This window comes from Bos grunniens, chromosome 22, assembly GCF_055505025.1.
Source record: "Bos grunniens cultivar Pamir isolate PY7600 chromosome 22, Bosgru_T2T1.0, whole genome shotgun sequence".
Taxonomy (NCBI): domain Eukaryota; kingdom Metazoa; phylum Chordata; class Mammalia; order Artiodactyla; family Bovidae; genus Bos; species Bos grunniens.
Genome location: NC_141186.1, coordinates 52,647,297 through 52,669,980, shown reverse-complemented (window position 1 = coordinate 52,669,980; position 22,684 = coordinate 52,647,297). Strand labels below are relative to the sequence as shown.

General features: G+C 55.8%; 1 protein-coding gene across 2 annotated transcripts; it reads left to right on the top strand.

Moving 5' to 3' along the window:
* Positions 1–393: 393 nt before the first annotated feature.
* PTPN23 (protein tyrosine phosphatase non-receptor type 23) lies at positions 394–22,591 on the top strand. Of its 2 annotated transcripts, XM_086368309.1 has the most exons (26): positions 1,581–1,780; positions 8,688–8,762; positions 9,056–9,145; positions 14,631–14,758; positions 14,945–15,021; positions 15,512–15,561; positions 15,648–15,779; positions 15,966–16,046; positions 16,136–16,267; positions 16,351–16,398; positions 16,727–16,783; positions 16,865–16,923; positions 17,070–17,149; positions 17,262–17,376; positions 17,465–17,530; positions 17,823–17,968; positions 18,156–18,467; positions 18,543–18,697; positions 18,786–18,937; positions 19,009–19,188; positions 19,277–20,978; positions 21,054–21,238; positions 21,332–21,436; positions 21,506–21,644; positions 21,720–21,833; positions 21,904–22,591. In XM_086368309.1, exons 3-26 carry the CDS (start codon positions 9,125–9,127, stop codon positions 22,381–22,383), a joined length of 4,716 nt encoding a protein of 1,571 aa, XP_086224435.1. In that variant the 5' UTR covers positions 1,581–1,780; positions 8,688–8,762; positions 9,056–9,124; the 3' UTR covers positions 22,384–22,591. The 2 variants fall into 2 exon arrangements, with proteins under 2 accessions (XP_086224434.1, XP_086224435.1); XM_086368308.1 differs by lacking the exon at positions 9,056–9,145 and having other exon boundaries at positions 394–1,780.
* Positions 22,592–22,684: the final 93 nt, after the last annotated feature.

The following is a 22,684-nucleotide window of genomic DNA, read 5'->3' as shown; positions in this document are numbered from 1 at the left end:
GGAATGGCAACTGCTCCAGTATTCTTGCCTGGAGAATCCCCATGGACAGAGGAGCCTGGTGGGTTACAGTCCATGGAGTGGCAGAATTGGACGTGACTGAGGGACTAACACAGAATCTAACACAGTATTTGTTCTTTGGTGTCTGGCTTATGTCACTGGCATCGTGTCTTCAGGGTTCATTTATGTTGAGCATGTATCAGAATGTCCTTCCTTTCTGAGGCTGAAGGACACAGTCCAGTGTATGCTGTACCACATCTCCCTTACCCATTCATCTATTGATTTATTTTTACCTCCTGGATATTATAAATAATGCTGCTGCGAACATTTGTGTACTTGCATTTTCTTTTGCTCTAACTCCAGCTGGCATGAAGGTAGATCCTGGATTGCAAAGGGGACCTGGGCCCTTGGTTGTGAGTGAACCCTCTCTTTTGAGCCATGGTCTCCTCCACATCTTCTCTTGAACGACTTAAGGGAATCTATATCCAGCTCAACACAGACAGACCTGAACCCTTGTTCTTCTCTTCCAAACCTCTTCCTCCCTGTTTTACCATGTCAGAAAACAGCTGTGGAGCCACCCAGGTATATACTGGCTAGAAACTTGGAAATAATCTTTTATATTCTCAATCTCCTACATCCATTCATCCCAAGTTCTGCCACTTTTTTCCCCCCAAACATTTCTCAAACCTGCCCGTGTTTCATTTCCCTTTGCCCCAACCGGACAACATTTGTCTCCTGCAAGACTACAAAAGGTTCCTCGCTCATTTCCTTGCTTCTACTTTTGCCCTAACAAACCATTCTCCATTTTATGTGTTTTTAAAGCTAGGTAATATACACATAATTTTAAAATCCTTGCTCTACAGGTCATCTCTTCAGAGCTAATAACTGTTCTCTGCTCCCTGGTCCCGTTCCAGACTGAAAAGTATTCGCGTGGCTGTATATAGTCATCCCCACCCCCATCGCTCTAGGCCTCTCTCTCTTTTTCCCCTTCCGCTTTACACTTCATTTACCAGTTCTCTCCCCATCATCAAAAACGGACTTGGCCGTCTCTTAGGCAGTGCCTGGTCTTACAGGCTCAGCCGAGCGTGCCAGTCTCCAACCAGTTACTCCTCTGTTCCAAAGCTCTACACCTGGGGTGAAACGCCTTGCTTGCTTCTTAGCCCTGTCTCCTTGGCCAGGCAGCCCCTACTCCAAGGCTGTTTTTAAGTCACTTCTGGGGGTGGCCTGCCACCACGTTATCTCTACCATAGCATCTGACCACATCTACCAAGGCCCTCGACACTACTTAGGGTCTACAAGTCTATGGCTACGTTCTCTAATGTCCTTCCCCTGAGTGGGGAGCGCCTGGAGCCCGAGCCAGGTCCCTGCGGTCTACTTAGGCCAGGAAGAAGAAACCAGTTACCTCCCTGCTTAGCAATTAGATGCAGATAGACTACGACTCCCAGAAACCCTTTCGCCTCGGGCTGGAGGTTTGCCCTCTACACGTGCCCGCATGCAAGAAACTGAGCATGCGCACCGGAAAATGAGCCTGCGCAAAAGGCTGCACGGGAGGGGACCGCCTCTCCCAGCAGGCAGTAGGGGCATTTTTTTCATCCCCGCGTGACAAGTGACTTCCGGCGTGGAGGGGCGGGGTGCGTGGCTGAGCCTGCAGCTGAGAAAGCTTGGGGAGCGGCCGGGGGGCCGGCGGGTGCCTGCGGCCATGGAGGCCGTGCCCCGCATGCCCATGATCTGGCTGGACCTGAAAGAGGCCGGTGACTTCCACTTTCAGCCAGCCGTAAAGAAGGTAAGGGCAGCTCCTCCTCCCCGCCCCCGCCCCTCTTCTCCCGCGTCTCTCCGTCCGCCGGCTCGTGACGCCCCCTGCGCGTCTATCATCTCCCCAGGCCCTGTCGCAGGGTCGGGTGAGGCCAGGAGGGGCCTCCGCTGGCTTTCCTTCGCCTGGCGCACCACCCATCGCACCCTGTCTGACCCCTGCGCGCTCGCAGAGCTTCTCCCCCCACCCCCCCCCCACCCCTCGACCCCACCAGCCCCGGGTAGCCCCCGCTGTCTGATCGGAACCTGCTTTCCGATTCCTTCCCTGGCCATCCGCGATCCCCGCCGAGGCACCTCACTTCCTCGGTGTGACGCTTTGGACCTAGTTCTGCTCCTCCCCTCATCCACGCCAGCACCGCCCTGGGGGATCGGTGGGTGGCCTTTAACCGTCTGGTGGAAAGGCTGTGCCTGGCCCTCGTGCTGTCCGTCTACGACCGGACTGGGACGGATGCCGAGGATGGCTCAGGATGTGTTTTAAGGCCCCGGCCAGCCTGATCTCTGCGATTGGAGTCGCTCTAACACTTGGTGCAATTCTGTCTGGTCTCAGAAGAAGACCCGTAATCTGGAGCCCCTTTGGACCGAAAGATACAACTCTGTCGTTTAGGGGAGCGTAACTGCTTTCGCGACTGCACAGAGGGGATAAATAGTATTGTAGCTGCCAGAGCAACGCTAGCAGTCCTTTGTTGACTGTTCAGTTGGATGGAAGAGACAGGCAGTTTTGGCGTTGAGGGAGGCAAGGGACCGCTGTTGGGAGGTCAGGTGTGTCGACTGGGCATCAGGTACCCTGTGAGACATCTGCCTTGGGAAGGACCGTCTGGTACCATTGAAAGACAGAGCAGAAGTGAAAAGGAACAACCAGGAGGCCGCTGCAGGTTGACATCCTTGTGGTTTTAATGTAGCTGCTGCCAGAATCTTGACAGTGCCCCACTGAGTAAGGTGGTGGAGAAAAAAAAAGAAAGAAAATGGGTTGGGGAAGAAGTTTTCCAAGAAGGTCTCCCTTTCTCTGTTCACACTGCCACTGCCTTCCTTCAGACACTAACAGTTTGTATTCCTTTGAGTCCATCATTTAATCTCTTTGAGCATCTTTTTCCTCATTTGTAAAAGCAGAAAGTTAGATTAAAAAAAAAAAAAACAACTTTGGCCGAGCTTCCCTGCCTATGGGATCTTAGTTCCCTGACCAGGGATCAAACCCCAGGCTCCAATGGAGACTTCCCAGAAATTAGGTTAATTGATCTAAAGTTCCAAAATTTTACTTCTTCGCCAAAGTTTGGTCTCCTTTCCATCTACTGTTTTAATTCCAAGATGTATATCAAATTCAGAACAGAAGCTAAACACTCCCATCACCCACAGAGGGTAAAAAGAATACATAGAGGAAGGAGACCTTGTTAGTATTAGAGAAAGTGAGACAAAATCTTGACCCTGGGTCAAGAATTAGGAAATTTGGCTCAGAGTTCTAGAACTGCCGTTGTTGCTGATCTCTCTCTCCCGTTTTTCTAACCTGCAAAAGAATGGCAGGATCTGGTGATCTCATCTACCCCTGGGGCGGCTCAGCTGGTGAAGAATCTGCCTGCAATACGGGGGACCTGGGTTCCATCCCTGGGTTGGGAAGATCCCCTGGAGAGGGGAAAGGCTACCCACTCCAGTATTCTGGGCTGGAGAATTCCAGGGACTGTATAATTCATGGGGTCACACAGAGTTGGACATGACTGAGCGACTTTCACTTTCATCTGCCTACAGAATTCTGGGCCATTGGTTGCTTGGTAAAAGGGCAGAGTAATGTCACAGAAATAGTATAGACACTGGAATCAGGCAGACTTTGGTTTAAGTCCCACCTTTTCGACTTACTAGCTGAGTGACTTCAGCTGTTACAGATGATTACCTCACTAATTTGGGCCTCATTTTTCTCACCTGTAACAGGACTAATACTACACCTTATAAGCTTATGGGCATCAAGAGTTAACCCAGGGGCTTTGCTGCTGGTCCAGTGGTTAAGAATCTGCCTGCCAATGCAGGGGACATGGGTCTGATCTGCGGTGCAGGAAGATTCCACATGCTTTGGGACAGCTAAGCCCGTGTGCCACAGCTACTGAGCCTGCGCTCTAGGGCCCACGTGGCGCAACTCCTGAAGCCCTGGGCCCAGAGCCTGTGCTCTGCATCAAGAGACGCCGCCACAAGGAGAAGCCTACGCGTTGCAGCAGAGTAGCCTCCGCTCGGAGCAACTGCAAAAAGCCGGAGCACAGCAGCAAAGACCTAGGGCAGCCAAAAATAAAATAAATAAAGAGAGAAAAACAAGATATACTTAAAAAAAAATGAGATAATGCATTTGAGTCCCTAGTACAGGCCTTGGCGTATTGTAAACAGTACTTTCAGCTTAGCATCCTCTTTCTCTGTTTAGGAAATAGCTCAAGTCCTATGACAGTTCTTTGAGTTAGACATAGCAGGTAATTGTCCTTGTTCAGCCAGTAAGTCTTGTTCAGCTCTTTGTGACCCCATGGACTGCAGCACGCCAGGCTTCCCCGTCCTTCACTATCTCCCAGAGCTTGCTCAAACTCATGTCCACTGAGTTGGTGATGCCATCCAACCTTCTCACTGTCGCCCCTTCTCCTCCTGCCCTCAGTCTTTCCCAGCATCAGGGTCTTTTCCAGTGTCAACTCTTCACATCGAGTGGCCAAAGTATTGGAGCTTCAGCATCAGTCCCTCCAATGAATATTCGGGATTGACTGGTTTGATCTCCTTGCTGTCCAGGGAACTCACAAGAGTCTTCACCACAATTCAAAAGCAGCTACTATGAACACCATATAACAGGTGAAAAGCCAAGCCCTGACCTCACAGCAACCTAAGGGCACAGCCAGGACTTGCTGTGTTTTGGTGTTTCTCTTTGGAAAAAGTCTTTCCAGCCTGTGTATCTTTAACTTATAACTTCTTTCCCTGCTTTTTCCTCCCAGTGGCTCTGAACCCTGGACATGCTTTCAACATGAAACTGTTCACAGGTCTCATTGTTCGCTCAGGAAAAAAGAACCCCAGCTTCTCTAAAGCCTGGCTGGGCTCGGGGGCCCCTGGCCCTCAGCCCCAGCTGGCTGTCGTTTGTGTGGGTGCGCTGGGGTCCTGGCGGTGCCTTCTTGTATCTTACTCCGAATCCGTGTTGCCGAGGTCCAGGCTCTGCCTGCTGCAGGGCCTGCCTTCTCAGGCTCTATGGCGACCCTCACGTCCTGACCAGACCTTGTTTCTCGCCCTGCAGAAGTCTGTGCTGTAGGGACACTGTCCGAGAGATGGTCTCTGTCCTTTACTCTTGAACCTTCATCCGCCTCTTACCTCTGTGTAGTAGGGGGAGTGAGTGATCAAGCCATAGAGGATTTCGTCAGAGTTTAAAAAATCACCTCTCGGCTCCATTGACTCACCTTGTGGCCGGAGATTCGTTTTCACTTCCCATTTTTTTGGTGTTTTATGAGAACTGTATTTAAAAAATAGAAATGGATCGGTCTGATGTGTGGTCAAGAATATGGGCTCTGGAGCCCAAACGCCGGGCTTCGCATCGGTGCTCTGTCGGTGGTTAATGCTGTGACCTTGGCGAGTGTCTCACCTTCCTTGCCTCAGTGTCCTCAGCTGTCAAATGGTGGTGACAACGCTGTCTACCTCTTTGGGTTGTTATTAGGGCTGAGTGACTTCCTAGGCACTGGGCGAGTGTCTGGCCCGTGGGTGGGAGCTCTGTGTTTGCTGCAGATCTTGGAGGAGGAATAAGACAGGTAGACAGCCTCCTTCAGGGACAGTTTGCTGCGGTCAGAGGCATCATCTCTCACCCCTTCCCCACTGCGTGACCGCAGGGACAGGTGTTCCCAGCGATGGCAGCTGAAGCCCTGTTTCTGGGACTCTCGGATGTCACTCAGATCCCTTCGGCCTTTGTCCCACAGGGCCTCTGGGCTCCACTTTTACTGTCGCCTTGGGGTGACAAACAGAAGCCTCCTGTGAGAAGGGAGTTAATCAGAGAAAGAACATGTTCCCATTTAGATAGTCAAGTTTTACCCTGTAGCTCAGGTCACATTTTATGTCTGTGAATTGGGGGACGGGCGGGGTGAGGGATTGGCTAGATCACAGCGAGGATTATAAACCAAGAGCCCATAAACGGGCTTCAGCATGTCTGTAAACCCCCTGAACATGTTGGCAAATTCTTGTGTTTATGCATAGATGAATATTTGTAGGGAGATTGTTTCGTGGCTTTTATCATGTTCTCAAAGGATCCAACAAGAGGCTGAGAAATGATGATGTAAAGAAAGTATTTTTTTAGGTATCATTTAGCTCAGCAACTCATTTTTTTTTTTTTTTTTTGGCCACATTGCTTGGCGTGTGAGATCTCAGCTCCCTGATCAGGGCTTGAACCCAGGCCACAGCAGTGAGAGTGCCAAGTCCTAACCGCTGGACCACCCAGGAGTTCCCTCAGCAGCTCTTAAGACATTTGTTTTCCAGATTTCAGACATACAGAAAAGTCGAAGGAATAATGCAGTGCTCACCCAAACTCTATCTACTTAATTTTGATAGTTGGGCTTCCCTGGTGGCTCAGTGGTAGAGAATCCGCCTGCCAACGCAGGAGAAGCGAGTTTGATCCCTGGAGAAGTGGCAACCCACTGCAGTATTCTTGGCTGAAAAATCCCATGGACAGAGGAGCCTGATGGGCTACAGTCCATGGGGTCATGCAGAAAAGAGCTGGACATGATTTAGCGAGTAGACAAGAGCAGTGGTAATAGTTCACTTGCACTGTATGTGTGTTCTGTCTAAACACACACACATGTACATCCCATGGACCTTTGCAAGTAAGCTGTGCCCATCTCAGCAGGTCCTAAGAGGATTTTCTCCTGTATAACTATACTGTTAGCATCACACCTTAGAAAATCCACAAACATTTTCTACTATGTTTTATATTTAAATTTCACCTGTTATCCCCAGACATCCTTTATAACTGTTTTTTTTCTAAACTCAGATCCAATCATGGTTTTCATAGGGTCATTGTTCTTTTTTTTTTAATCTCTTTTAATCTACAATAGTCTCCTGCCCTCTAGCCCCCTAAATGATACTTGTTTTTCAAAGAGACTGAGATAAGTGTTGGGTAAATTGTTACATCGTCTCAATTTTTCTGAGTGTCTTCTTTGGTATTACTCAGTCTGTTCATCCATCCTGTGCATTTCCTGTAAAGGCAGCCATTTGCTGAGGATCGAACACATTGCATCAGGCCCCTGCCATTCCCGATAGACTCGTTATTTGGGGTGGGGGTGGTCGCTGATGTGACGCTGCTGGGAGGCACACTTTCTCAATGTGGGGAGAGCAGCCGCTGGTGCTATGGGAAGTGGTATTTTAGCTGAGCCTTAGCAGAGAAGGTGGTGGGGGCAACGTGTGGACAAGCATTGAGAGCTGAGAGCGGTCATTGCAGAGTACTGTTGGCTGGGTGTCCCTGGGAGCTGAAGGCTGTTGGGAGCTGACTGTGAAGATGAGATTTGGCCCCGGAGGTTTGGGGAAGCACTGTTGTGCACATTCTTCTCGGATTACTTCCCCCCACCCTTTATATTACAGCTCTTTCCCCATAATCTCACTGTCCTGAGAAAAGCAAGCTGGGCTTTATTTTTTTTCCCCCCAGGAGTGTGTATGTTTCAGAAGGATATAAAGTCAGGAATAACACTGGAGTCATGTTAGAAAGACAAATCTGACCACTGGATGAGAGGTGGATTGAAGGGGTGGGGAGTCCGGGCCAGAGGTGGACGGGGATAGCGAACTGGCAGGAGGTAAAACCAGTGGGAGAGGGTCGGGCTCAGAGATCTGGAGCTGAAGGAAGCTCAGGACTCGCTTCCCTCTGCCTGCCCCTCCTCTCGCTTCCCTGCCAGGCAGCTAACGAGGTGACACGGCCTCCCAGGCTCCCATGGGCTCACCGCGTGGCCACGTGTACAGTCCCTGGAACGGGCCCGGGAGACGGGTGGGCCGCCGCTGGACAGCGCAGGCCACCCCCTCCCTTCTCCGCCTCACAGACCTTGGCTGGGGCCTTAAGGAGCCTTGGGAGTTGGGGGTCCGTGCCCTTAGTGCATGTGGAGTGATGGATCTGGGCCCCCAGACTGCAGACCCAGACGCCAGGTCCCCCAGCACGAGTGGTGGAGCTGCCACGATGTGTTGGTCTTGGTGGTCCAGGCCCCGCCTCCAGGCTGGCGAGTGTGCCCACCGTCTTGAGAGTCAGCCCTGCCGTGGGCGGGGGTGCCAGCCCCGCCTCTGATGTGCGGAGTGACCTCCCCATCTCCCTTCCCCCGGATCATTCCCATCACACCGCCACAGGCCTTTCCTCGCCGAGGAGGACGCTTATTTCTGTGGCGCCCCTTCCCCAGGTGGGCGGGCTGGCAGGGAAGGCTTTGCACACCCACTCTTCTGTGACTCTCTTTCTGACATTTGCTGGCGGGTTGGGATTACGATGGTGATCCCGGGCCCCAGCAGGGTCCCAGACACAAGGGAGGCTTGAAGTCGTGGCCAGTTTACGAATGCTCAGTAGGATCCCACTTCAGCCGACTGAGTTCCCCGGCTTCCTGAGCTGGCCCAGTTCTGGGTTTGGTAGGGAGGACGGCAGCATGGTGAGGGCCAGCCAGGGGATTCCAGCCACGTTGTGCAGGCGTATTTTCCATTTTGCTCAAAAAAGGAGGGTGCCCCAGAAAGTGTCTTAGCGCTGCCTTGCTACGGAGGCCGAGTTCCCAGTGGGGCAGGAGATGAGATGGTGGTAGAGGGTCTGGACTCCATCCTGAGCCATGGCTGGTGCTTGCGGGGGATTCCGAGGGCAGAAGCGGGAGCAGAAAGGATGCTCTGTGCCTGGTTCACAGCCTTCCCTCTCCCTCTCTCTCTCTCTCTCTCTCTCTCTCTAGTTTGTCCTGAAGAATTATGGAGAGAATCCAGAAGCCTACAATGAGGAACTGAAGAAACTGGAGTTGCTCAGACAGGTAGGAAGACAGTGTTTTTACACAGGTGTGAACAAAATTGGTTTGATTGGGAGATAAAACTGTTCTTATTTAAATTCAATCATTTTTCCTCTGTAAAAGCAAAATGATGGAAAATATATAAACTGTTGTCATTGCTCAGTCGTATCCAAGTCTTTGGGCCCGCATGGATTGCATTGCGGCAGGCTTCCGTGTCTTTCACTGTCTGCTGAAGGATGCTCAAACTCACGTCCATTGAGTCGATAATGCCGTTCAGCCGTCTCCTGCTCTCTGAGTCCTTGTCTTTCTGCCCTCAGGCTTTCCCAGCATCAGAGCATTTGCAGTGAGTCGGCTGTTTGTATCAGGTGGCCAGATTTTTAGATTCAATGTCAGCAACAGTATTTCCAGTGAGTATTCAGGGTTGATTTCCAATAGGATTCACTAGTTTGATCTCCTGGATTGATGTTTATTTTGACTAGCTGAATGGGACTGACTTAACTGAATAAATAAATGTACCTTTTTCCCCACCCACAATTTGCCTTTGTAAGTTATGATTGCAGAGTGCACAGTAGGTTGCGCTACGGCGTAGCACAGGTATTTTCCAGTGGTCTGTTTTCCTTAGTTGAGTGTGTGTAGCTATGTCTTACCCTTTGAATATATCCCTCATTTCCTCTAGGTCTACCTCTGGTAAAATAAGCTCGTTTTCTATGAGTGACAATCGGCGCCCTTTGCCACAAAGCTCCTGTGTATCAGTTTTCAGACGCCGCCTCTTGCGGTTGTCTGGACGGTCCCTTCTCCGTCTTGGTCGCTTTGTAGCGTTCTGTCTTGGTCTGTGTCGCCAGTGGCGCCATTTCACTCTGGGCTGGGCTGATCTTCTTACACTGTAAAGCTCTGCTGCATGCTTCTTTCCTGCAGCCCCTATGCTTGGAAATTTTGCTTCTGCCCATGTCTCAGTTATTCTGTTGCTTCAGGAAAGGACACCATCCGTGGGTCTGTTTGATCAATGGTTGTACCGTTGATATCCAGCCTCATGTGGCCGTGCCGGATCATGGAAACGGATGTCAAGTTCCGCCCTTGGGGACCCTCCTTCTGGGTCTTCATAGTGCCTGCTGCCAGTTTCCGTTTCTTCCCACATCTTTGGGGCCTTCTGTTTCCTCCCTGCTCTGTCCCAGTTTTACTGTCAGCGGTCTTTTTGTTGATGTTCATTCTGAGCAGGCGAGGAGGTACCCCGTTGCAGTTTTCATGTGAATTTTCCTGCTGATTAGCGATGCAGAGGCAGTGTTCCTAGGCTGTCGTTTAAGAGAGTCCCAGTCCAGTTTGTACCTGGTGAACGGGAGCTCTGGAAAGTGGGCCCCTTTTTGAATTCTGTTTTGATTACCCACCCCAGGACATTTCTGGAGGGCACGTGTCATTGAGAGCCCGGCAAGCCTTGAAAATGAATCCTGAGTGTGTTCCAAAGCACCGGGTTTCAAGCTGCTGTTATAGGAAACGGCCACAAGATGGCAGCACTTTTCCTGCCCAACTGGTGACTCTGGCAACAGGAACCTTGGAGAAAGTCCTGCTCCTGGGCTGTCAAATAGAGGGGGATGTCCCCAAAAAAAACACTGAAGGGCTGGGGTCCCTTGCTTCTTTCTCCTCACCTTTAACCCTCCAGACACCTCCCAGCCCCTGGAATCAAGGTGCTTAGGTGGTGGTGTTCATGGGTGGCCCAATTTCATTTTTGGGGGGAAGGGGTGTTGGGGCTGATATTACACTGTAAAGCTGTACTAATTTGTTTTTCCAGGCTCTTGTGCTTGGAAATTTTGCTTTCTCCTATGTCCCATTATTCGTACTATTGCTTCAGGAAAGGACACCATCCATGGGTGTGTTTGATCAATGGTTGTCCCCTTGATATCCAGCCTCATGTGGGCCTGCCAGATCATGGAAACGGATGTCAAGTTCCGCCCTTGGGGACCCTCCTTCCGGGTTTTCATAGCGCCTGCTGCCAGTTTCCGTTTCTCTCCACATCTTTGGGGCCTTCCATTTTCTCCCTGCTCTCTCCCGGTTTTAGTCAGTAGACTTTTTGTTGATATACATTCCGAGCCGGATGTGAATTTCCCTGCTGATTAGCCATGCAGAGGCAGTTTTCATTTAAAAGAGCCCGAGTCCAATTTGTACCCCATGAGCAGGAGCTCTGGAAAGTGGGCCTCTTTTTGAATTCTGTTTCGATCACCCACCCCAGGACATTGCTGGAGGGCACGTGTCATTGACAATCCCAGCACACACGCACACACAGGTCTTCAAGCTGCTATTCCAGGGAACAGCCACAAGACAGCAGCACCTTTCTTGCCTGACTGGTTCCTCTGGCAGAAAGCCTTAAGGAGTCCTGCTCCTGGGCTGTCAAATAGAGGGGGATGTCCCAGAAAAACCCTGAAGGGCTGTGGTCCCTTTCCCCTCACCTTTCACCCTTAAGACACATCCCACCCCGTGGAATCAAGGTGCCTTTAGGTGCTGTCGTTCCCTGGTGGGCCAAGTCTCAGGCTGGAGGCGGGACGTCCAGCACAAGGAGGCAGCCTGCAGGTCCTCTTTCAGCTCAGAGGTTCCACCATCCTTTGGGAGTGCCTGCTTGGTTTAAGTGCTTGAGGGCCCAGCTGGATCTGCAGTTGGTGGTCCCATCCAGAGGGTTCAGGCCCTCCAGGGGCAGATCGCAGGCTCACTGGCTGACTTGTCCTCCCCAGCTCTCCCAGCCAGCCATGTGGTCGCGCCTTGATTCCAGAGCTGCCCAGACCCAGGCACGCGACAGCCAGACCTTGTCACTGAGGCCTGAAGGCCTTGTAGTAGACTCTTTTTGTTATTTAGTTCTTTATTTGGTATTTCATTTGGAGCTGATCAATGCGTAGAATATTTTAAACATATTTTTTATTGGTTAAGTGTACCTAAATGAGGTAGCCGGATATATGCAACTGTCTTTTACTTTCCACTCGTTCACTGCCTTTGTACGTTGTGACTCCGCAGTGTAGAATAGGTTGCCCGTTGCTGTAGCATGCGTCTTTTTTCAGATAATGTATTTTCCCTACTTGAGGGTTGTACCTGTGTCTACCCTTTGAATTTCCCGCTCTCTTCCTATCCCCGTGCCTATGCGTTTCATCACGTAGGTCCTGTCACTGGTTTTGAGACATCACGTCTTGTGGTTACCCTGTGATGGGTCCCTTTCTGTTTCTTCGTTCACTTGGTAATGTTGTGTGTGGGTCTCTGTATGGTGATAGCAGTGGCCCAAATTAATTTTTTTTTTTTGTGGGTGGGCAGGAGCTGATATTATTACATTGTAAAGCTGTGCGGCATGTTTGTCCAGTATTTTTATACTCTGTTGTTTTGTTCATTTTAAATTTCATTTCAAACTTATCAGTGCATAGAGAATATTTTTAATGTTTATTTTTCCTGAGCTCTGATTGATTGATGTAGTGCGATAACATGCATGTTTTTCTACCCCGGGATTATTTTTTTCGCACGCTGTTATTACACATTCTGGAGTAGGTTCCCCCGTGCTGATCTGGAGTTACTGGGCTGTCCAGAGTGGACCAGGTTCTCCATCTGCAGGGGCTGCTGTTTTTGGCATGTACTTCCCAGTGCCTCACGCCCAGTGCACTCCCACCCGGGAACCCTGACCTGCCCAGGTTGGGCGATGTGGGTCCCAGTGTAGGCTACCGAGGCCTCAGGGGAACAGAGCAGGCAGTTGGTTCAGGTTTTTTTGTTTTAATGCAGTTTTATTCTCTGAGTCATTTACAATTGTGCATGTGCTTGAGATAAGGGAACATGATCCACATATGCATGTATCAGTTCTTTTCCCATTCTATTTTCATATACATCATCACAGAGTGGTGAGCAGATTTCCATGTACTATTCAGTTGGACCTTTCTGTTCATCTTATAGATGAGCATATTTAATGTTATATGTATACATAATATATACTTTATAGATAGTATAAAGCATACATAGATTATGTATGTATAATTATGTATATCTTATTCAAAATGTTTATATCTCCATCTTCTCCAGCTTTCCTTTTATGACTCTAAATTTGTTTAGTAAGTCAATAGTAGGTGTTTGGCAAGTTCATTTGTATCCAGTTCTTTATCTGTGATATTACAGAATGTTTTTCTTTCCATATTTGACTGACTGTGTGTTATCATCTCCAGATCCATCCAGGTTGCTGCCAGTGACACTCTGCATTCTTTTTTATGGCTGCTTGTCCGCTGTGTGGCTGTAGGTTTTGGACGCTTGCATCATTGCCTGTTGTAAACAGTGTCCCAGTGAGCTTTGGGGTTCCCATGTCTTTTGAAGGATGGTGTTCGCTGCATCATTCCTAGGAGTGGATTGCCGCACGGGTTGGTCGCTTGTTTCCGTTCATGAACCCGCATCTGTAGCATGGTGGCTCTTAGCAGTTTACATTCCCAGAGCAGTGTAGGATGGTTCCCTTTTCTCCATGGCTTCTCCAGCATTTAACTGTTTGTAGACTTTGTGCTGAGTACTGAAAGATGATACCTCATCGTCATTTTGATTTGCACTTAAGAATTAGGAGTGGTGAAGGTATGTTTATGTGCGTTTTTACTTTCTAAGGATGAGTAAGATTTACTTTGGAAGTTGGCTTTTGAAAGCCATTGCTAATGAATTCTTACCTACCGCTATTTCTAGAGCATACGTGTCTTTTTTAGTCTCACAGGCCTTGTGAGTATTTTGCGTTCTTGAGCACAGGTTTTCCAGTTGTTGTTACCAGAAACGGCCATAAGATGGCAGCATTTCTTCAGACCCAGCTTTAGTCACTGGAGCAATCAGAGTCTCAGGAGAAAGAGTTGGGTTCCTGGGTTGTAATTAGAGTGCAAAGTGCACAGAGAAATATGCAAGGGCTTGCGTCTCACCCTTCCACTACTTCCTCACTACTTCCTCACACTTCACCCACCAGTCAACGTAACCCCAGAAAGGTGCTCTGTTGGGGGTGCTGCCAAAGGTCTGTGGATGGACTTTAAGGGAGGAGGCTGGAAGTGGGCTGCAGACTGTAGACTTGCAGTAGCTGTGGGAGGGCCGGCCTGGATCTGGAGTTTGGGGTCCCGTGGAGAGGGGACCAGACAGTACAGATCCAAGGATGGCTCAGATGGCTGCCCCAGACTCCCCAGCTCCCTCAGCCCTGGGACAGTCCAGCCCTGGGACCCAAACCTGCTCAGGCTGTGAGGATGGCAGCAGCCCAGGTCACCGAGGCCCGAGGGGAATACTGCAGGCCTTTCTTCTTCTATTTCTTTGTTTAAAAAGTTTATATATGTATAGTGGATTGATTAGCAGTGTCGCTTTAGGTTATAGCAACCTGATTCTTTATATTTTATACCATTCTAACATTTGAGGAGAGAGTTTACTTACCAATAAAATCAAAATGTCCCTGTATGTATGTACAGAGTAGGATGCACTACTGAAACCTACCCAGGGATCATCTCTTCAGATGGAACTGTGTAGATTTCTCTCTTTGTATAACTAGTTGGCTCTGTTTCTGTGAATTATGTTGCTTATCTTTTAGATGCGTCTTTCTCCCCAGCAGTAAGCGTGTTATGGACATGTTGACATGTCAGTAGAGAGCCTTGTCCTCAGTTGTCATGGCTCTTGTAGCTCATATTTTTAGATACAGAAATATGGGTCAAACATTAAGTACATTAAAAATTTTAAGGCATGTTTTATGGAAAAGTGGAGCCGGTTTGGTGGAAGCGTCTGGCGGGATGGTTGTGCAGTGACTGCAGGTAGCTGTTGCCTTCCTTTGGTTTCTTACGCTGCACAGTCCGATAGCCCCGACGTGTCCGTCTGGGCCTTTGTGGGCACACAGGCGCGTCTTCCGCTCCAAATGATGGCCGGCCTCCTCTCACCCTCCCGCAGAATGCCGTCCGTGTCCCACGTGACTTTGAGGGCTGCAGTGTCCTCCGCAAGTACCTGGGCCAGCTCCACTACCTGCAGAGTCGGGTCCCCATGGGCTCGGGTCAGGAGGCCGCCGTTTCTGTCACCTGGTGAGTGCAGGCGGGCAAAGCCAGGGCAGCCTGGAGGGTGCCCCTCTCCCCCTCCCCGTTTCCTTGCTGTAGAGGATGGGGAGCTGCTTGGGGTGGTTTTCCCCAGACCCCCTCCCTCCTGCCCTGCACTGGGAGGGGGCTCGCTTCACCAGCTCCCCCCTCACAACTGTGGTGGCCTGTCCCCAGGACTGAGATTTTCTCTGGGAAGTCTGTGGCCCACGAGGACATCAAGTACGAGCAGGCCTGCATTCTCTACAACCTTGGTGAGCTGCCTCTCCCCTTCCCTGGGGCCCCCTCGCTCCCAGCCCTGCCCCTCTCAGCAGAAGACACCTAAATCCTGACCCTGTCCTGCCTCCGTCAGCTCTGCCCGCCTCCTGGGCCGCAGGGAGCCCCCTGGTGGGAGGCTCTGCTAGGCTGCCTGCTCTTGGAGTTGCTGCTGTGCTCCAGGCACAGAGCTGGCCTCTCCTCTTTGTCTGGACACCCCATCTCGCCCCCCACCCCCATGGTGGCTCAGGTTTGCTTCTGGCTGGAGGAGACCAAGGCTGGCCTAGCCATCAACCCTGCTGGTGCAGCCTCAGCCTGGGGAGCAGAGTCCTGTGAGGGCCCCTTCTCTCCCCTGGTCCCTGCCTGGCGCAGAGCTGGAGCTCCGTCCCCCAGATCCACTGGGTCCCCGCCCACCCCGCGCCTCACCCTGGGCGCCAACGTGGGCAGGAGCCACAGCTGAGCCCTGACCCATGTTCCTTGCCTCCCTAGGGGCACTGCACTCCATGCTGGGGGCCATGGACAAGCGGGTGTCTGAGGAGGTGAGGAAGCAGGGTGGCATGCTGTCAGCTCCAGAGTGAACCCCATCCCCTGGAGCGGCTCCGCTTCTGACAGCCCCTCCCCCCAGGGCATGAAAGTCTCCTGCACCCACTTCCAGTGTGCGGCCGGCGCCTTCTCCTATCTGAGGGAGCACTTCCCCCAGGCCTACAGCGTGGACATGAGCCGGCAGATCCTCACTCTCAACGTCAACCTCATGCTGGTGAGGAGCCGCCCTCGCTAGGGCTGGATGGTGGCGCACAGGTCAGGGAGGGACAAGCCGGGGCCTGGGCTGCGACCCTCTGAGCCCCAGGTGGGTCAGGAGCTACTTGGAGGGGAGGCTGGGCAGAGAGGGGTGTGCGCGGTCTGTCCTGGTGAGGAAGGAGGGCCTCTGCACCCACTGTTCCAGGGCCAGGCGCAGGAGTGCCTCCTGGAGAAGTCCATGCTGGACAACAGGAAGAGCTTCCTGGTGGCGCGCATCAGTGCACAGGTAGGCCCAGGGGACCGTGGCCCTCTAGGGACTGGGGCCGGACCTGGCCTCCTCCCAGTCCCCAACTTGGAGCCCATCCTGGCCCCCAGGTGGTGGATTACTACAAAGAGGCCTGCCGCGCCTTGGAGAACCCCGACACTGCCTCGCTGCTGGGCCGGATCCAGAAGGACTGGAAGAAGCTGGTCCAGATGAAGATCTACTACTTCGCAGCTGTGGCCCACGTGAGGGCGCCGCGGGCGTGGGGGTGGGGTGGGGCGGCGCTGGGGTGTCCCCCTCAGTAAGCAGGGCTGTGTCTTCCGTCCAGCTGCACATGGGGAAGCAGGCGGAGGAGCAGCAGAAGTTCGGGGAGCAGGTGAGCGAGCTGGGGTCAGGAGGGCGCTCAGGCTGTTCCAGCCCCGTTGGATCCCCGGTGGGGAGTGGTCCCCTCTGTCCTTCACCCCTCGGTCTCTGCCACCCCAGGGGACAGGCGCGGTGGTTCCCCTGAGTGGCTGCCTGGAGGTGGGCACTGTGGGCAGAGCTGCAAGCGGACACTAATGTTGGTGCTGTTGGCTGGCTGGCGTTGGCAGCCGCTCAGCCTCCTGTCTCCTCTGGGCTACCTGCTGGTCAGACAGGCTGGGTCGGGGAGGCAGGAGGAGCAGGGTCCACCAGAAGGCTGGACCAGGCTCTGCTGGCCTCTGCAGGTTGCGTACTTCCAGAGTGCCCTGGACAAGCTCAACGAAGCCATCAAACTGGCCAAGGTAATGATGGGGGAGAGCCTGGCCGGGCCAAGGGGGTTCTGGTGCCGGCCGTGGTTGTACTGAGCTCCGCTCCCTGCACAGGGCCAGCCCGACACCGTGCAGGACGCACTGCGCTTCGCTATGGACGTCATTGGGGGAAAGTGAGTCTCTGGGCCTCGAGGGGCTCTGGTTCTTTGCCTGCATCGTTGGGAGGAAGCCACCAGGGCCAGAGAGCAGGGGCCCACATGGCAGGGGCGAGGTCCTAGGTCCCTGTTGACCACTCAAGACTGCCCCCCTCCCATGCCAGGTACAATTCTGCCAAGAAGGACAATGATTTCATCTACCACGAGGCCGTCCCAGCGCTGGACACCCTTCAGCCTGTGAAAGGTCTGAAGCTGAGGGGAGCCTGGGATGGGGTAGGGGGCGAAGATGTCGCACAACGGAGGCAGTTAAGGTTGTGTGGGCCTGGTCTCCAGGACTCTCTGCCTCTCCCTCCCAGGTGCCCCCTTGGTGAAGCCTTTGCCGGTGAACCCCACAGACCCTGCTGTTACGGGCCCGGACATCTTTGCCAAACTTGTACCAATGGCAGCGCATGAAGCCTCATCACTGTACAGGCGAGTGAACAGACAACCCTGTTAGCCCAAGTTGGGATGTCTCAAGAGACACGGGCTGCCAACAAATTGGTCTGTCCCCTCCCTGCAGTGAGGAGAAGGCCAAGCTGCTCCGGGAGATGATGGCCAAGATTGAGGACAAGAACGAGGTCCTGGAGTGAGTGCAGAGCTGTGGGGAGGTGGGGTGGGATCCTCTAGTGCAGTCTGCAGCAGAGGGAGGGAGGGAGCGAGGGAGCAGGGTGGTGAATGGCCATGGAACAGCAGGCTCCTGGCTCAGCCTCCCTGCCCAGGGCCTCGTGTGCGTTTCCAGCAGTGCCTAGGGCAGGTTTTGTGCTGGTGGCTGGGACACTGTTGTGTTGCTAGGACCTTGGACGTTGCTTCATTTTGTGGGGGGGCTCCTTCCACGTGAGGGGTTGAGTCCACACCCACCTGGTCCTGTTGCCCCACAGCCAGTTCATGGATTCCCTGCAGCTGGATCCTGAGACAGTAGACAACCTCGATGCCTACAACCACATCCCACCCCAACTCATGGAGAAGTGTGCGGCTCTCAGCGTCCGCCCCGACACTGTCAGGAATCTCGTCCAGTCCATGCAGGGTGAGTACAGAGCAGGTGGACGTCACCTGCTGTCCCCTGCTGGGCAGGGTCGGAGGTTCCCACCTCCCCGGGCACAGTACCCCCCGTGCCCTGGGGCTGCACTGCTCAGCCCGCACTGAGCTGCACGCGTGTGGGACGGGGCAGTTGTGCCCCAGGAGCTGACCCCCTCCTCTGTGCCCACGCACAGTGCTGTCAGGGGTGTTCACCGACGTGGAGGCCTCCCTAAAGGACGTCAGGGACCTCCTGGAGGAGGACGAGGCATTGGAACAGAAGCTGCAGGAGGTGGTGGGCCCGGCAGCGGCCAGCACGGCCACGTCCAAGGCTGAGCTGGCAGAGGTGAGGCGAGAGTGGGCCAAGTACATGGAGGTCCACGAGAAGGCCTCCTTCACCAACAGCGAGCTGCACCGCGCCATGAACCTGCACGTTGGCAACCTGCGGCTGCTCAGCGGCCCCCTGGACCAGGTGCGGGCCGCCCTGCCCTCGCCGGCCCTCAGCGCAGGTGAGCCCTCCTACCCCCTCGGGGCGGTCGGGCGGGGCGGTGGGGCTCCGGCCTCACTGCTGCCGCCGCTCCCAGAGGACAAGGCAGTGCTGCAGAACCTGAAGCGCATCCTGGCCAAGGTGCAGGAGATGCGGGACCAGCGTGTGTCCCTGGAGCAGCAGCTGCGAGAGCTCATCCAGAAAGACGACATCACGGCGGTGCTGGTGACGGCCGACCACTCAGAGATGAAGGTGGGCCGGGCGTGGGCGGCGGGCTGGCTCTTGGCACCCCACCTCAGCGGCAAGGCCCTGAGAACCTGTCCTCCCCACACCCCCACAGAAGCTGTTTGAGGAGCAGCTGAAGAAGTACGACCAGCTGCGGGTGTACCTGGAGCAGAACCTGGCCGCCCAGGACAACGTCCTCCGGGCCCTGACCGAGGCCAACGTGCAGTACGCGGCCGTGCGGCGCGTGCTCGGCGACCTGGACCAGAAGTCAGTACCCAGCCCTGGGCCCACCCCCCGGAGCCGGCCTGCAGCGACTAACCTCCCGCCCTCTGCCCCAGGTGGAACTCCACATTGCAGAGCCTGGTGGCCTCCTACGAGGCCTACGAGGATCTGATGAAGAAGTCCCAGGAGGGGAAGGACTTCTACGCAGACCTGGAGAGCAAAGTGGCTGCTCTCCTGGAGCGCACACAGTCCGCCTGCCAGGCCCGCGAGGCGACACGCCAGCAGCTCCTGGACAGGTGAGTGTGGGGACACCCCGGGCACAGCTGCAGAGCCAGGCCGGGCTGAGGGGGCTCTGACTCCCCTTCTCCCTCGCTCACCCCACAGGGAGCTCAAGAAGAAGCCGCCGCCACGGCCCACAGCGCCAAAACCACTGCTGCCCCGCAGGGAGGAGGGCGAGACGATGGAGGCCGGGGACCTGCCTGAGGAGCTACGCAGTCTGCCCCCAGAGCCCTTCCTGGGGGCTGCCGCCCCACTCCACTTCCCTCCTGGCCCCTTCCCCAGCTCTGCAGGCCCAGGACCCCACTACCTCTCTGGCGCCTTACCGCCTGGTACTTATGCAGGTCCCACCCACATGCTGCAGCCCAGGGCCCCCCAGCCCCCGGGGCACCCAGGGGTGGCCGTGGCCCCTGGACCGGCTCTCTACACGGCCCCCGCCTATGCCCCAGAGCTGGGCCTCGTGCCCCGGTCTTCGCCCCAGCACGGCATGGTGAGCAGCCCCTATGGGGGGGTGGGGCCACCCCCTCCGCTCGCTGGCCTCCCCTCAGCGCCCCCTCCCCACTTCTCAGGCCACGAGTTGGTCGTGGGGGTTCGGCCAGCCACCACCACCGTAGATAGTGTCCAGGCCCCCATCTCCAGCCACACAGCCCCGCGGCCAAACCCTGCCCCGGCCCCTCCCCAGGCCTGCTTCCCGGGCCCCCCACCACAGCCGTTGCCCCTGCCCTACACCTACCCAATGGGGCCCAAGCAGCCCCTCACAGCACCCCTCGCCCAGCACCACTTCCCTCCCGGGGTGCCTGCAGGCTTTCCAGCCCCGAGGATGGCACCCCAGCCTCCCCCCCAGCCCCTTCCACTCCAGCACCCACATGTCTTCCCACCCCAGGCTCCAGGCCTGGTGCCCGCCCAGGCCTCCTACCCCTTCGCCCCTCAGCCTGGGGTCCTGGGGCAGCCATCACCTGCCCTGCACACCCAGCTGTACCCCGGCCCCTCTCAGGACCCTCCACCCCCCCACTCCGGGGCTTTGCCTTTCGCCAGCGCAGGGCCCCCTCAGCCTCCCCACCCCACCCTGGCCTATGGTCCTGCCCCTGACCCCAGAGCCCTGGGCCCGCAGGCAGCCCCTCTCTCCATTCGAGGCCCCCCACCTGCCATCCAGCCAGCCCCCACTCCCCACCTGGTGCCTTCACCCGCCCCTTCCCCGGGCCCCGGCCCCGTGCCCCCTCGGCCCCCTGCAGCAGAGCCACCCCCCTGTCTGCGCCGAGGCACCGCTGCTGCTGACCTGCTGTCCTCCAGCCCTGAGAGCCAGCACGGAGGCCCTCAGCCTCCTGGGGGTGGGCAGCCCCTGCTGCAGCCCACGAAGGTGGATGCAGCTGAGGGCCGGCGGCCACAGGCCCTGCGGCTGATAGAGCGGGACCCCTATGAGCGCCCTGAGAGGCTGCAGCAGTTGCGGCAGGAGCTGGAGACCTTCCGGGGCCAGCTGGGAGCTGCGGGGGCCCTGGACACGGTGTGGCGGGAGCTACAAGACGCACAGGAGCTCGACGCCCGGGGCCGCTCCATCGCCATTGCCCGCTGCTACTCGCTCAAGAACCGGCACCAGGACGTCATGCCCTATGACAGCAACCGCGTGGTGCTGCGCTCCGGCAAGGACGACTACATCAATGCCAGCCGCGTGGAGGGGCTCTCACCCTACTGCCCCCCGCTGGTGGCCACCCAGGCCCCCCTGCCTGGCACAGCGGCCGACTTCTGGCTCATGGTGCACGAGCAGAAAGTGTCGGTCATTGTCATGCTTGTGTCGGAGGCCGAGATGGAGAAGGTGAGAGGGAGAGGTTGGGCGGGCACCCGGTGGGGACCCTGGAACACCAGCCCTAACTACCTGTTTGTGCCACAGCAAAAGGTGGCTCGCTACTTCCCCACTGAGCGGGGCCAGCCCATGGTGCACGGGGCCCTGAGCCTGGCCCTGAGCAGCGTCCGCACCACCGAGACGCACGTGGAGCGGGTGCTGAGCCTGCAGTTCCGTGACCAGAGCCTCAAGCGCTCCCTCGTGCACCTGCACTTCCCAACGTGGCCCGAGCTGTGCGTCTGCCTGCCGCCCTGGGTGGTGGTCGGGGGGTGATGTGGGCTCAGACTGGGTCTGGCTCAGAGCCCCCATCCCCCATCCCCCGGCAGAGGCCTGCCTGACAGCCCCAGCCACCTGCTGCGCTTCATCCAGGAGGTGCACGCCCACTGCCTGCATCAGCGCCCGCTGCACACGCCCGTCGTCGTCCACTGCAGGTAGGTGCGGGCAGCTCATGGGCTCCTCGCGGGCCCGGGGGCCGGCCTGACCCCATCTTCCGGCCGTAGCTCGGGAGTGGGCCGCACGGGGGCCTTCGCGCTGCTCTACGCGGCCGTGCAGGAGGTGGAGGCTGGAAGCGGGATCCCCCAGCTGCCCCAGCTGGTGCGGCGCATGCGACAGCAGAGGAAGCACATGCTGCAGGAGAAGGTGAGGCTCAGCGGGCGGGCATGCGCCCTCCCCCCAGGGGACGGCCCCCAGCTCACCAGCCGTGTGCCCCCGCAGCTACACCTCAAGTTCTGCCACGAGGCAGTGGTGAGACATGTGGAGCAGGTGCTACAGCGCCATGGCGTGCCCCCTCCCAGCAAGCCCACGGCCGGCACCGGCATCACTCAGAAGGTGAGGGGGGGCCCCTCCCGGGGGCTCTGAGCACCTCATGCATCCTCTTCACCCACTCCTGTCTCCCCAGAATCACCTTCCTCAGGACTCCCAGGACCTGGTCCTCGGCGGGGACGTGCCCATCAGCTCCATCCAGGCCACGATTGCCAAGCTCAGCATCCGGCCTCCTGGGGGGATGGACTCCCCAGTGGCCAGCCTGCCAGGCCCTGTGGAGCCCCCCAGCCTGCCGCCTCCCAGCCTCCCAGAGTCCACCCAACTCCCCTCCTCTTCCCCACCCCCTCTTTCTTCCCCCTTGCCCGAGGCCCCCCAGCCTGAGGAGGAGCAGCCGGTCCCTGAGGCCCCCAGCCTGGGGCCGCCCTCCTCCTCCTTGGAGCTGCTGGCCTCCCTCACGCCTGAGGCCTTCTCCCTGGACGGCTCCTTGCGGGGTAAGCAGCGCATGAGCAAGCAGGACTTCCTGCAGGCCCACAACGGGCAGGGGCTGCGGGCTGCGAGGCCCACCGACGACCCCCTCAGCCTCCTGGACCCGCTCTGGACGCTCAACAAGACCTGACCGGGTGGACACTCAACGAGACCTGACCGGCGTGCCCGCCTGGTCCTCACTACACCGTCTCCTGGGCCCGTCTCTCATTCCTGCTGCCTTCAGCCCTGCCTGCCTTGGCCCGCACTTCTGTTGGGTACTGGGTCTTGGGTCAGGCTCCGCTCCTCTGTGGGACCTGTTTTTCAGCTCTTTGCTATCGAATAAACAAACCTGTTCTGTGGCCGGTGTCTGCCCGTTGCTGCTCCTGGGAGGCCACTCCGACCTGCTTATGCAAGGAGTGTCTAGAGCTGGCGCCAGGTCGCCCCCCGCCCCA

Coding starts and splice junctions, on each gene's coding strand:
- PTPN23 (XM_086368308.1), top strand. CDS start 1,697: ATGGAGGCCGTGCCCCGCATGCCCATGATCTGGCTGGACCTGAAAGAG. Junction 17,531..17,822: donor GACAAGAACGAGGTCCTGGA/GTGAGTGCAGAG, acceptor GTTGCCCCACAG/CCAGTTCATGGATTCCCTGC. Junction 21,437..21,505: donor CCCGTCGTCGTCCACTGCAG/GTAGGTGCGGGC, acceptor TTCCGGCCGTAG/CTCGGGAGTGGGCCGCACGG.